General features: G+C 40.3%; 1 protein-coding gene across 1 annotated transcript; it reads right to left on the bottom strand.

Moving 5' to 3' along the window:
• Positions 1–8,902: 8,902 nt before the first annotated feature.
• Positions 8,903–13,107, bottom strand: SUCNR1 (succinate receptor 1). The gene is made up of 2 exons (XM_063441685.1): positions 13,065–13,107; positions 8,903–9,853 (listed from the first exon to the last, which is right to left on the bottom strand). The coding sequence occupies exons 1-2, from the start codon at positions 13,065–13,067 to the stop codon at positions 8,903–8,905; spliced, it is 954 nt and encodes a 317-aa protein (XP_063297755.1). The 5' UTR covers positions 13,068–13,107.
• Positions 13,108–14,715: the final 1,608 nt, after the last annotated feature.

Genomic DNA, 14,715 nt, shown 5'->3' with positions numbered 1-14,715 from the left:
CTGTTAATTTAAGAAACCCCTTACATGTGTTTTTTGCATAAATTGTTGCGTGTGGCTCTAAATAAACCAGTCTTCTCCTAGCATTAAGCCTTGGCTCATGTGTGGGGGAGTTATGCTACATCAGTGATATAGTGCCTGTGGGAATTATTGGTGTTTTTTATTGGAAAAAGGGTATCCGTGGCGGTGGTACCTTGGCAAACTGCCACAGTATGCATGCAGATATTTGTTTAGCCTCTATATTCTATAACAATGCATTTAGCCTAGGATTGTCTTTATGCTACAATCACTTTGATTTACTCAAGTAAGGGAAAGTTATATATTTAATTTCTGTCTGTGTTATTTTATTTTTGAAGGGTGTGGATACCTGATTTACCTTCTCTGACCTTCCATGATGATCAAAAGGTAAAACAATGCTTACTTGATTTTTGTGCTGCATTTATTTGGTCCCTCAAAGGGATGTACATTCCCTAAAGTGACCTTTTAATAAGTATTAACAAAAAATGTAATTTGAAAGATAGTGAGGCACATTTTTACCCCAACTGATCAGTTACAACATTAAAACCACCTGCCTAATATCATGTAGGTACCCCTCGTGTTGTCAAAACAAGTCTGATGCCTCGAGACATGTACTCCACCTATGAATGTGTCCTGTGGTATCTGGAACAAAGACATTAGCAGCAGATCCTTTAAGCCCTGCAGGTTGTGAGGTAGGACTTACAAGAATCGGATTTGTTGTTCCAGCACATCCCAATTGGATTGGGGATCTGGGAAATTTGGAGGCCAATAACTTGGAGTCCTTAAACTCTTTGTCATGTTCTTAAAACTATTCTTGAACATTTTTTTCAGTGTGGCAGGGGGCATTATCATGCTGAAAGAGGCCTTTGACATCAGGGAACACCACTATCATGAAGGAGTGTAAGTGATTTGCAACAACCTTTAGGTAGGTGGTATATGTCAAACTAGCAACCACATGAATACCAGTACTCAAGGTTTCCCAACAGAAAATTGCCCAGAGTATTAACACTGCCTCCGTCGGCCTGACTTCTTCCAATAGTACATCTTGCTGCCATCTCTTCCCCAGTTAAACGATGCACACGTACCCGGCCATCCACCTGATCTGAAAGAAAGCGTGATTCATCAGACCAGGCAACCTTCTTCCATTGCTTCATGGTACAGTTCTGATGCTCACGTCCTCATTAAAGGTGCTTTTGGCAGTGGACAGGAGTCATCATGGGCACTCTGCAGCCTCATACACAGCAAACTGTGATGCACTGTGTATTATGACACCTTTTATCTAGCCAGCATTAAGTTTTCCAGAAAGTTGAGCTACAGAAGCTCTTCTGTATGAGTGGACCAGATGGGCTAGCTTTTGCTCCCCACATGCATTAATGAGTTTTGGGATCCCATTACTTTCATCTTGGTTCACTGGTAGTCCTCTATTGCACTACTTTTGGAAGGGAATGCCCCACAAGACTTGCCGTTTTGGAGATGCCCTGACCCAGCCATCTAGCCATCACTGTATGGCCCTTGTCAAAGTCACTCAGATGTTTTCTCTTGCCCATTTTTCCTGCTTCCAACACATAAAATTCGAGAACTGACTGTTCACTTGCTGCCTTGTAATATTCCACCCCTTGACAGGTCCCATTGTAGCAATATAATCAATGTTACTCACTTCACCTGTCAGAGGTTTTTAATGTTGTGGCTGATCAGTGCATTTAAAATCTGTGATGAATAAGAATATTTATTTTGTGTATAGATTTTTGTTCAGAGGAATCTAAAAAAGGTAAATGTACACATTTTTACATTTGAATGTATTTGTTTAGCATTTACAGAAACTATTAGGTAGACATCAGTGGCGTACACACAATCCATGGGGCCCTGTGGCAAAAACTGATCCGTGCCTCCCCTGCACGGGCCGGGCCTCCACACATTGCGGCGGGCACCCGGTCATGTCACAGGGGTCTGCAGGGCGGCCGGGCCCCCTTAAATGACGGGCCAGTCGCAGCTGCAACCCCTGTATGTACGCCACTACACACACACACACATACAAACACACATACACATATATACAGACACATACATACAAACAAACACACACACATACAGACACATATATACACACACATACATACATACAAACACACACACACACACAGACACAGACACAGAAACGTTCATACAGACACACCAACATACATACAAACAAACACACATTTACAAAATATTTTAGTCACCCTCCTGTTTCCTACCTTTTAGATGAAGGAGGGTGACCTCCCTGTGGTCCAGTGGTGGCTCAGCCTGATGGCTTTCTCCTCAGCCTCCTCTCTTCCTCCTGTGCGGCTCTGTCTGATAGTTGGGAGGAGTGACTGGGGAAGTCACTTCTTCCTAGTGTCTGATGTCATCTCAGGGGGCCCGGATGGGCTGTTAAAGCGCCGCAGCGCTGACCGGACCCCCTGGAAATTGATAGCCATCGGGTGGCCCGTGTGGCCCCGGATGTTTTACCGCGCAGGGGGGGGGGGGGCCGCAACACATGGTGGCAGGCATCCAGTCGCAGGGGTCTGCAGGGCGGCCGGGCACCCTGGAGTGACAGGCCTGGTTTGCAGCTGCGACCCCTGTAAGTACGCCACTGATAGACATCCATTATCTTGTAATAAACAGGGTCTGAAAAATCAGTATGTCAATTTAAATGTAGACATATTTTTTTTCACATTTAGTTATAAATAGCTAAATGGTTAAAGGGACGCTCTACTTTAGCTTGCTGAAACACTTTATGTGTGAAGGGTGTGTCCTCTTTTTTCATTTTACAAAAAGTACAGATTTAAATAGAAATTAACCTTATTACATCCCCTGGCTGTCCGTCAGACAACAGGTTCTGTTTTTTCCTGGAGCTAAACTCAAGAGGTAGCAATTGCCCAGAGCACATGCATTGCAAATACTTCTCATTGAACTACAGTGGGAAGTCTGTGGTTTGCTGAGTTGGAAGCCTACAAAGACAGCAGACAAGAGATTTGTAGCTTTTGCAAGATGTCTTCAAACATACTCCCAATGAAAAAAATGCATAATTAAATGTATGCATTTTTTAAATTTGGGATATATCTACTAAACATACATTTCCATTTATTTATATTTTATTTGGTTCTATATTTTCATTTTAATGCCATAGCAATGTTAAAGTAACATTTGTATGTGATGCATATATGCAGTATCTACCAGTTATCTGATTAAAAATAATATTTTTTTACAATACATGCCTTTATCTCTGCATGAGTTGTTATGATGCTTACATTTATCCTTTAAAATCTCTTTAATTGGCTCATTTGAAAACCGAGTGTCTGCAATTACCGTAATGTTTGCAAACATTAAATAATAAATGCACACCGCAGGCCTTTGTACGTAGGGAATTGATTAGTTACACTTTCTCCCACTGAACCAAACACCCGAGCTAAAACTGCTGCACAGGGAGGAGAGATCTAGCATCAATCTTCTAAAATATATCAACTCCTTTTGATATAAAAAAAAGGTTGGAAATAAGTTAAATAAGCATTGTGCAATGTCAAATTGTATGTGTAAAGTTTTGGTATGGGTTTTATAGTTTCCATATATCTCATCTTAGAAATTATTTAATTCAAACCAACTAACCTTCTAAATATTGGCATTTAAATATAATGGCACTGCCAGCTGGGATACAGGTATCAAATCTGAGAAATCACTTGTGCCACCCAACCTACTTCTGATCTAAGAAAATGTTTATAAAATCTTTATGCAGTGTTAAAAGGGACACTACAGGCACCCAGGCCACTTAAGCTCATCATTCAGAGAAAATATTGGTAGGCTGTTTTATACATAACAGTCAAAGATCAAGATATACATATTGAATATGTATTATGAAAAGAAGAGGAGAGAGCATTACTAGTGTCGCTAATACTTAGGGGGAAGAATTAAAGCTGATAATGAATATTTTGGAATGAAGAGGGACATTATAAATGCAGAGTAAATGGGTCATAAGGGACTTTTGATAAAGAATACACTTTATTTTAACTACTATGCTATAGACTCCCTTTTCTTTAGGAATACATACAGTAAGGAATTGTCTATGCTTGGATCTTAAGTGATCATGCTACTCAACTGTACGCTGGTTTTATTCAGGGCCGGCGCTACCATTAAGGCGGACTAGGCAGCCGCCTAGGGCGCCCCTTAGGAAGGGGCGCCGCCAGGAGCGCCGGCCCCCCTAATGCTGCAGCCGCCCGAGCGCTCTGCAGAGAGCCTCAGGCAGCTGCAGCTTCGCCCGGGCTGGTGCGTCCATGAGGGCGCACCGCCCGGGCGCAGCATGAAGAGAGGAGCTGACAGGAGGAAAGCGCTCAGCGCTCCCTCCTGTCACTCCCTCACTGTAGCGTGGCCAGCCCTGTATGATCCGCCGGTACAGGGAGCATTTGTCTCCTGTACCCGGACGGACTAACAGGAAGTGAACACTGAGTGTTCACTTCCTTTTAGTCCGGCCGGGTACAGGAAACAAAAGCTCCCTGTACCCGCGGACAGTACAGAGCTCGGCCACGCTACAACATAGGTAGGGGAGGGTGGGGGGAATAAAGGGAGGGGGGGGAGAGAAATAAATGGAGAGGGATGGAGGGGGAGAGAAATAAATGGAGAGGGAGGGAGGGGGGGAAATAAATGGAGAGGGAGGGGGGGGAATAAATAAATAAATGGAGAGGGAGGGGGGGGGAATAAATGGAGAGGGAGGGGGGGGAATAAATAAATAAATGGAGAGGGAGGGGGGGGGAATAAATGGAGAGGGAGGGGGGGGGGAATAAATGGAGAGGGAGGGAGGGGGGGAATAAATGGAGAGGGAGGGGGGGGGGGGGAATAAATGGAGAGAGAGTGGGGGGGAGGAGAAATAAATGGAGAGGGAGGGGGAGAAATAAATGGAGAGGGAGGGGGGGAAATAAATGGAGAGGGAGGGAGGGGGGGAAATAAATGGAGAGGGAGGGAGGGGGGAAATAAATGGAGAGGGAGGGAGGGGGGAAATAAATGGAGAGGGAGGGGGAGGAGAAATAAATGGAGAGAGTGGGGGGGAGGAGAAATAAATGGAGAGGGAGGGGGGGAGAAATAAATGGACAGGGAGGGGGGGGATAAATGGACAGGGAGAATAAATGGACAGGGCGGGGGGGAATAAATGGACAGGGAGAATAAATGGACAGGGAGGGGGGGAATAAATGGACAGGGAGAATAAATGGACAGGGAGGGGGGGAATAAATGGACAGGGAGGGGGGGGAATAAATGGACAGGGGGGAATAAATGGACAGGGAGGGGGGGGAAATAAATGGACAGGGAGGGGGGGGATAAGTGGACAGGGAGGGGGGGGATAAGTGGACAGGGAGGGGGGATAAATGGACAGGGAGGGTGGGGGAATAAATTGAAAGGGGGGGGAAATAAATTGACAAGGTGGGGGAAGTAATTGACAGGGAGTGGAATTGACGGGGTTAGGAGGGGGAATGAGAGTGGGGAGGGGAGAAGAGAGTGACAAGGGAGGGGGGAGAAGAGAGGGACACGCAGGGGAGAAGAGAGTGACAAGGGAGGGGGAGAAGAGAGGGACAAGAGGGTGGAGAAGAGAGGGACAAGAGGGGGGAGAAGAGAGGGACAAGGGGGGAGAAGAGAGGGACAAGGGGGGAGAAGAGAGGGACAAGGGGGGGAGAAGAGAGGGACAGGGGGGGGGAGAGAAGAGAGGGACAGGGGGGGGAGAGAAGAGAGGGACGGGGGGGAGAGAAGAGAGGGACAAGGGGGGGAGAGAAGAGAGGGACAAGGGGGGGAGAGAAGAGAGGGACAAGGGGGGAGAGAGAAGAGAGTGACGAGGGAGGGAGAGGGGGAGAAGAGAGTGACAAGGGAGGAGGGAGAGATCGACGTCCATCACACACACACAATGCACCCCTTGCACACAGAAAAACACACAATGCATTACACACACAGACACACACACACAAGCAATTCAACCCTTACATACAATGCATCCCTTACACACACAGAAACACACAATGCATTCCTTACACACACTCAATGCACCCCTTACAGACGCACACACTGCATCCCGTACATACACAGAAACACACATTGCAGCCCTTACACATACAAACACAGATTCACACAATGCATTCCTTACACACATATCAGGACATCCCCTACTCCTGTGAACAAACTATTTGGTGGAACATGAAGGTGGACCCTGGGGCCCAGACCATGAGCTGTGTAAAGGGCCTTTAAAAAAATGGAGCTGCTTTCCGTTCTCCCAGAACACAAACAGCCTCCAGAGAGCCTGTTATACACTAGACGAGTGGAGCCAGACTGCAGCTAGAGCCCATCACCATCCTCATCTGATTGTAAGTAGGCAATCTAGTATATTATTCGTTGCACTAATCTCTAATTTACCTCACATTAAAGGGACACTTTAGTCCCCAGAAGCACTGCAGCTTAATGTAGTGGTTCTGGTGTCTATAGCCTGTCCCTGCAGGCCTTTTAATGTAAACACGGCGGCACTGCAGCACTTGTGTTAGTTAACATGGGGCATTGTGATGTCATATGGGGGGGGGGGGGGGCGGCAAACTTTACTTTTGCCTAGGGCGGCAAAAATCCTTGCACCGGCCCTGGTTTTATTTGCTTTTCTGTTTAATTGCTGCCAGATAATCACGTAGCTCAAGAAGAATTTGTCATTGTAGGCCTATTCGGTACAAATGTGCCCAGTAATATGATCACCAACTACACAGTATTTCTTTCTGTGAAAACAATTATGATTATCAAAAACAAAACATTTTATTACATGTAAAGCATTACAATGCTACAAAGATAATACATACATACATATATCTTTAATAAATAAATAAAATCATTTATACGTTATGAAATGTTACTGTGAATCTTGTAAATTAGACTTGTAGACGGCGAGAAAATTCTGCACTGCCAAGCCATTTTTACTCAAAACCACAAATTTGTCAGGATACCCGAATTTAAGCCAGATGTCTGTTCCGCTCAACAGAATTTCAGATCCGTTAAGTGGTATTATCACCAAACAAGTAATATCACTAAACAAGTTTAATTTTTAAAAAGTTAATTTTGACTTTAAGAACATAATACAAATATATACATAAAATTTTAAATATTACACTGTCTGTTCATTATTTTCAATGAAACGAAATGATTTTGTAGTCATTTTGCAGACCTATGAAATAAGATAGACTTGTTTAGTACTCTTCCAAGGACTCATCTCTTAATCTGAATCATTATAATTCGTTCTATAATAATACACAGGCACTATTTTATTTTATATAGAACTGGACTGCTCTTATGGGTGGGATTAATCTGATATACCTTGAATCTGAGCAGGGATTTACCGAAGGGCAAGCTACTGACTTCCTCTAAGCATTTGTTAGTTCTCAGAGTACTCATATTTTCTGTTTTTATTCAATGTAGGCCTGAAAAAAATATTCTTTCTACTATAATTCCCAACTCTCTGATGTGTATGCAGTCTATTTAATTATTGAGATTAAGATATATTAATCATGCAAAGAACCCAACTATGCTGTGTTTCACATAAACATTTTAAAGGGACACTATAGTCATCAGAAAAACTACAGCTTATTGTTCTGGTGAGTATACTCCTTGCCTTCAGGCTTTTTGCAAGAAAAAGCTTTTCAGAGAAAATGCAGTGTTTATATTACAGCCTATGGATAACTCAACTGACCACTCCTGAGATGGCTACTAGAGGTGCTCCCTGGGGCAGTGCTGCACACTGTGCAGTACTGCCTTTCAGTGTCTCCATCCTCTGCATGCAGACATTGAACTTCGTATAGATGCATTGATTCAATTAATCTCTATGATCATAGTGTCATCATAGTGTTATACAGTAAAAGCTTCGCAATTAAATGCTGTAATATATCTTAAGAAATTTCTCCTGCACTGTATAGGTGAAGGGTTATTTTAGTTTGTTATTGTTTATTTTTGTATGTTCGTTATGTCTAATTTACTTGTTATAAATTTTTTGTACATGATGATGTTATATATGACGATGTTTCACTTACATTAATCGAACATATATTGTGTCTTTGATTGTTTGTTGACTTTTTTGTAAATTATCAAAAAAATTCGATAAAAATCTACAATAAAAAAAAAAACCTCTATGAGGTACTGCTTGGCAAGGGCTGTGTTTTGACTTATGCTGGTTCTGCCCCTGATCTGCCTCCTTGACAGACTCAACCACTCCTATGGGAAAGCATTGTGATTGGCTCACAGAATCAATTCTGATGATGTCAGCAGACAGCAGGCAATTCAAGGGGAAAGGCAGCAGCTGCAGACATGAATACAAGTAAGATTTTACAATATTTAGGGAGGCAAGGGGGGCTAGATGTTTTTAACACGCTAAGGTAAGGAATACATGTTTGTGTTACTGACCTTTTATTGTTCCTTTAAGTTGTTTCTTTGAGCCTTCATATACTGCTGATTACAAGCCTCTTGACAATGCAGGAGCAATCAAAAGTATTATTCACTAAACAGTAATGTGTGGTGTTTTGAGAATTAATTTGAAATATATATCAAAATAGCACAGTTAATACAATTTTACTGAACTGGAGTCTTTTACCAAATCAGCAATTTAACCCTACATTTGTAAAGTTTGTTCTTAACTCCTCAACACAAACTCTTTGTTGTTGGCATTTTTGAAATGGTAAGTCAAGCTAATCAACAGGTGGTTGCTCAAAACCTTAAACCTCATTTTAAGGCTTATGCGATAAAACAGCAGATTTGTTTTTGAAACTATCTGTACTTCTAGAACTCTCTAGATGAAGAATGACATTTTAACCCTTTAAGGACCAAACTTCTGGAATAAAAGGGAATCATGACATGTCACACATGTCATGTGTCCTTAAGGGGTTAAAGGACATCGAGATTTAATAGTCCTAAGTAAATGCTGAATCCTGGCTAATAACAACTCTCTAAAATGGTCTCCCATTAAAAAATAAAAGATTGGGTTAATTACGCTGTTTAAGAAAGCTAAAGGTCTTGTTATAATATATACTGAATTAATTATCATATGACAGCAGCCACTGAGCTCCCAAGAATATGCTCGTGATGCAAGCCTTACATTTCTCATTATGTGGTAAGGTGTGAAGAGGACAGAAAATACTACTACAGCCATGGTGACCAGCGTGAGTGGTTTTTCAATAGAAAATGATGTGGCAATTTGATCATTTCTGTTTCTTAAAAAGTGAATTATCTTAAAGTAAAAAATGCACATAACGCACAAAGGGATTACAAAACCAGTGACGGTAAGACAAATACTGAAAATGAGACTTTGCGAAGCATTCCCAGAGCTTCCATAGCTCAGACACTGTCTGTTATTGTCCGTGTCAATGAAAATAAGTATTGGGGAGATTTCAAGCATAACCACAATCCATATGGCAATAGATATGAAAATAGCCGTGCTCCTCCTTTGCAGCCTGTGTTCTCGGAACGGGTGCTGCATCAGCATGTATCGATCAATACTGATGAATGTAAGGAAAAGTATGCTGGTGTAGAGGTTGGCATGGAGTAAGTACCTGTTACTCTGGCATAGAACACTGCCATATCTCCAGGTTTCATTGGCATAACTTTCAACCAAAAGAGGAAGAGTACAAAGAAAGGCAAAGTCTGATAAGCATAGGTTGAAGAGGTATATGCTTCCACTAGACCAGTTGTTCATGCAGAATATATATCCAAAAATGACAATTCCATTTCCGATGATGCCAAAAACAAATTCACAGGTATAAGCAGTGGATAAATAATATTTCTCAAGTAGGTTATCAACTGGTGGACAGTCTGAGCTCTCATTCACATTCTAGGAACAGGAAACAAAAACATTAAAATGCAGGTGTCATTGAATGTTGTATTCACAAACCTGATGTGATAATATTCTTATAATCCCTTAAAGCCGTCTTGTCATAAAAAAATAAACTAAGCTTATCTAAAATAATCTAATCTTCTTCTATATCGCTTACTGTGTCTGAATCTCTTTCAATGTTTTTAGAGCACTATTTGTAATAACCTTCATAAGGAAAAAAATAAATAAATATATATATATATATGTAAAGGCAAGTTGCAAAAGGGTGTGTGTGTGTGTGGGGGGGGGGTGTAGGGGAGGAGGTGAAATCATTAAGATACATGGGCATAAGGAAAGTAAAAAAAATAAAAAATAAAATTACTGGACCATTTTAAGGATCAATGATGGTCAATGCTTACAGTTTTTCAAATATAAGCAAATTATATTTATGCTTGGTCTCTTACAGGGTCTAAAGGGGTCTCCAATAGGCAAGAAAAAGCAATGTAAGATTAAAATATTGATACAGTAACCAGTTTAATATTGGCTGCCTGATGCACTGATTCTAAGTATCAGGTACGATCCGAAATAGCATAGACACACAATTTTGAGTCTAGATCCAGGTGTTAAAGACCAGAATCTATGAAGTCATGACATTATATATCTTTTCAGAACCTATTTAAAAATTGTATAACTTGTCTATTTTAATCCTCAAACAGCTGTGTAAAACTTATGGCACTGAATAAGAAAGATATTCCATGCTTCGGGCCAAATTTCTCATTAGACTGATTGTTCAGTATGTGGGCTTGTTTTCAACATATGTGTCTTCTTGAGCATAAATAGGCTGGTGGGGAGAGATAAGTAACCACCCCTGCAGCACCAATATCATAAATCTTATGAGGGTGACTGTACTACAAAAGATATATGAGGGTGAGTACTTTGCAAATAACCCTTCAAACACCGGCACGCAAAAACTCAACTTGAAAATACAATCTTTAATGTAAGTCTATCTTCTCTTAGTAACTAAACACCTCATGTATTCTATTACTAAATTTAACACAACTCTAACTGTAAATATAATAATCCTTAAACACCACCTGTACCCAAATACTACATTTAACCCCACTCTAACTTAACCCAATCATTCTAATCACCCACATCTTTAATGAGATAATGGCAGGTGAAAGCCGGGGTACCAGGTAAGCAGTACAGTTTATATTGACCATATCCACTTCTATTATTGTCTGTTACCCTGCATGCATTCGCAGAGCATACATTCACTGTACTCACAGGTAAAAACACTTACCTTTCTTGCTTTTTGTGGTTAGGGAGCAGGGGGCGCTTTAGAGTTTTGTCTCTACGGGAACCTGACATGTAAATCCGACCCTACCCATATTGTCAGTTTTGTTTATGGCAGTTTACAACATTTTATCCATTAGAGATTACACTTGAGCTGGAATAATATTACGTGGACATCATCCTTGTTTATTCTACTCTAGTAATCTTTCCAATGCATCTATTTGCACTGGCATTTCCTTTACCTCATTTGTTATGCTGTGTCTTCTTCCTAACAAGTGTAACTTCATTCGGACACACTGCATTGATGTATTCTTTTCCATTCACATCTTCATCCCATGAACCCTTTCTTCTTTTTTTCCTCTTACTCAATTCTGACTGTATGTCCTTTTCCATAATCCCATGTATCTTTTCTTTTATTCCACATAACTCAGTTTTTCCTTATCTTTCCTTACCTATTTTCCCCTGCACTCTATTCAGTATTGCTATTCTCTATTTGTTCCATTCTGTTCTGTCCCCAATCGCTTTTTCCAAAGGTCCTGATTAACCCTTCACATTTCTCATATTAACACTTCACATTTTCCCATACTTTAAGTTTTAACTGATCCACTGCCTTTTCTGCCTAATCTATCAGTGTTGCCACTTCTTAATTTGTCATCTTGTTTTCTTGACCCCCCACCCAGAATCTCAGTAACAAAAAGCACCCTTTTCCAACACACAAACTAACATGAATATATGACATTCTGGAAGTGTGAGGAACAAACTTGCTCAGATATACATTGCATACAGGTATATTAGCATGATGCCGAAAGTAAAAGATCACTTGTTGCAGTAATATGTCCGTACCATGTTTAAAACATCTGCACCTAGTTACATAGACATATTCTTCTATAAGTAGCTATACTTACAACACTTTATCAAGATTTGTATTGAGTATGTGCAGTTGACTTAATGTTGCTTTATGGAATATATTTCTAGCCATTTATATAACACTTTAACCCCTTAAGGACCAAACTTCTGGAATAAAAGGGAATCATGACATGTCACACATGTCATGTGTCTTTAAGGGGTTAAATAGGTAGTTAACATCTCCCTGCTCACTTACTTTAGTCCTTACTGTCTATTTAAATACATGAGTTTATTGCCTCTTCCATGTAATTGTTTTGTTTCTTTATTCTGTTCCTTACATTTGCACATTTCTAGGAATTTATTTGCTTTTAAATTTATGGCACGTCTTTAAACTAAAATTAAGTGCATTGCGTCTTGATTATTAACAAAGTAAAAACATTTTAAATACAAGGTGGAACCTCATAGATTAATTGCAGAATGTAAATATTAAATGCTACCTAGAAACTCAGCCAGACATAAATAGCAAATAAACAGCTGAAGCCGATAATGAAACCTGCAAAATATTTTAGCATTAATTATTTCAGTGATAAACGTATCAAGTCTTGTAACTCAGTGATAGGCACTGCAGTTTAATATAATAATAACAAACTATTTAACCAGGAAAGGTAAATTCAGGTTACTCTGGTTTTCAAGTACATCCTGGGGATGTTATCTTAGCCCAACATCCAGGGATTGTAACTATTACCCAATTTAATGGTTCTCATTTTATTGAACAGATTGTAGTGATGATGCATTAGCCCTCTGAGCTATCTCACCAGCAATATGGTTCAAGATTATCTGCAATGGTGAGGTTAACCTCCCTACTGAGATAAGAAACAAATTAATTGGCATTGCCATTAACCAGCACCTCTATAGACCAAGTGCTTTAACCCCTTAAGGACACATGACATGTCTGACACGTCATAATTCCCTTTTATTCCAGAAGATTGGTCCTTAAGGGGTTAAAATGTATTTCTAGTTAATAATAACCAAAAACAGATATTAATGTGATATATTGCATGTAAACTTTTCTAAAAGCAAGCCTTACCATGTTGCCAGTGTACGCAGTGTCCAGATCCTGTGTGTGACTATTACAGTGTTGGCAGTGTAAATGATTCTTTTATACTATGGAAGAGCAGATGTAACAGCCTAATTTGCATATTATGAGTAATGCTAGTTAATAATTCATAAGAAGTTGGCAGCCTGGGTGGAAGCGTGTTAGCTCCTACATGGAACTTCTGCAGTTATTACTATGTGTAATTTGCATGTGGAAACATCATGAAGAGCAGAAAGAAAAGCAGCAATTTAAAGCTCATTAGCAGTTTCCATTATTGTGCCTTTTACTTTCCAAGAAATGGATTCTATCCCCCATTGATTGAATATAAAAGTTATAAAAACACAAGATTTTGAAACATTTTCAAATAATAAACAAGCACGTTAAAAAGGGCCTTGTTTACTAAACACCGAATTGTAGTAAAGTGCAAAACTTTATGCAATTTGTACTGAATTGGGAAAACAAAATAATTCAACTGAACTATAGTCACAGCTTAACTATTGTAGCCTAAATTTCACCTTACAGTTTTTAAATTGATACAATTTCATGGAGTTTAGTGAATAATACCCTTTGTGTATTGTTAAAGGGACACTATAGTCACCAGAACAACTACAGCTTATTGAATTTGTTCTGGTGAGTAGAATCATTACATGCAGGCTTTTTTCAGAGAAAATGCAGCGTTTACATTACAGCCTAGTGACAACTTCACTGGCCACTCCTCAGATAGCTGTTAGAAATCCTTCCTGGGTCATGGCTGCCTAAAATGCATCAAAACATTCAGTGTCTCCTCCCTCTGCATGCAGACACTGAACTTTCCTCATAGAGATTCATTGATTCAATTCATCTCTATGAGGAGATGCTGATTGGCCAGGGCTGTGATTGAATCATGCTGGCTCTGCCCCTGATCTGCCTCTTTGTCAGTCTCAGCCAATCCTATGGAGAAGCATTGTGATTGGATCAGGCTAACACTTCTGATGATGTCAGCAGAATGTTTATTTTTAGGCAAACAGCATGCAGATCTACAGCTTCTGGCTTGAATACAATAAGATTTTGCTACATTTATGGAGGCATGATGAGCCCAGGGGGGCTAGATGGTGGTGGTTTTAACACTATAAGGTCAGAAATAAATGTTTGTGTTCCTGACCCTATAGTGAGCCGTTATCGTGAATATCATATATTACTGTTTCAAGCACAAAAACAAATGATGCATTGTGAATTTGTGATTCTTGTAAGTATTTATTTAATTTTAGGGAATCTATAGTCCTGAAAATAACTATCATTATTTTGGTACTGTAGGTTCCTTTCAGTCCTAAAAACCTTCTGTGCATCTCCCCATGCATTTAAAAATTGAAGTAAAATAAAACTTACTCACCTCGTTTTGAGAGCCGGGACTCCTGTTCTGCAGATGCCTGTGAAGATATCAACATGGCTGACGACTTCCTTGCAATCTTCTCTAACTCATTGGTTCTCACAGAGAATTAATGGATTGGAGCTATGTGTGTGCAACCAAATGCCACACTCCTCCAATCAAATGAGGCTAGCAGCAGCTTTTGATTCCCAAACAGAGTTTTACTCATTCTGGAAGACGAGGCACCTTGAGTAGCTCTCAGATATATAGGCACTAGAGGTTGATTTAACCCTGCAA

The sequence above is a fragment of the Pelobates fuscus genome, chromosome 2, assembly GCF_036172605.1.
Source record: "Pelobates fuscus isolate aPelFus1 chromosome 2, aPelFus1.pri, whole genome shotgun sequence".
Lineage (NCBI taxonomy): Eukaryota > Metazoa > Chordata > Amphibia > Anura > Pelobatidae > Pelobates > Pelobates fuscus.
The sequence above is the reverse complement of the archived record's forward strand: the minus strand, read 5'-3'. Positions and strand labels throughout refer to the sequence as shown.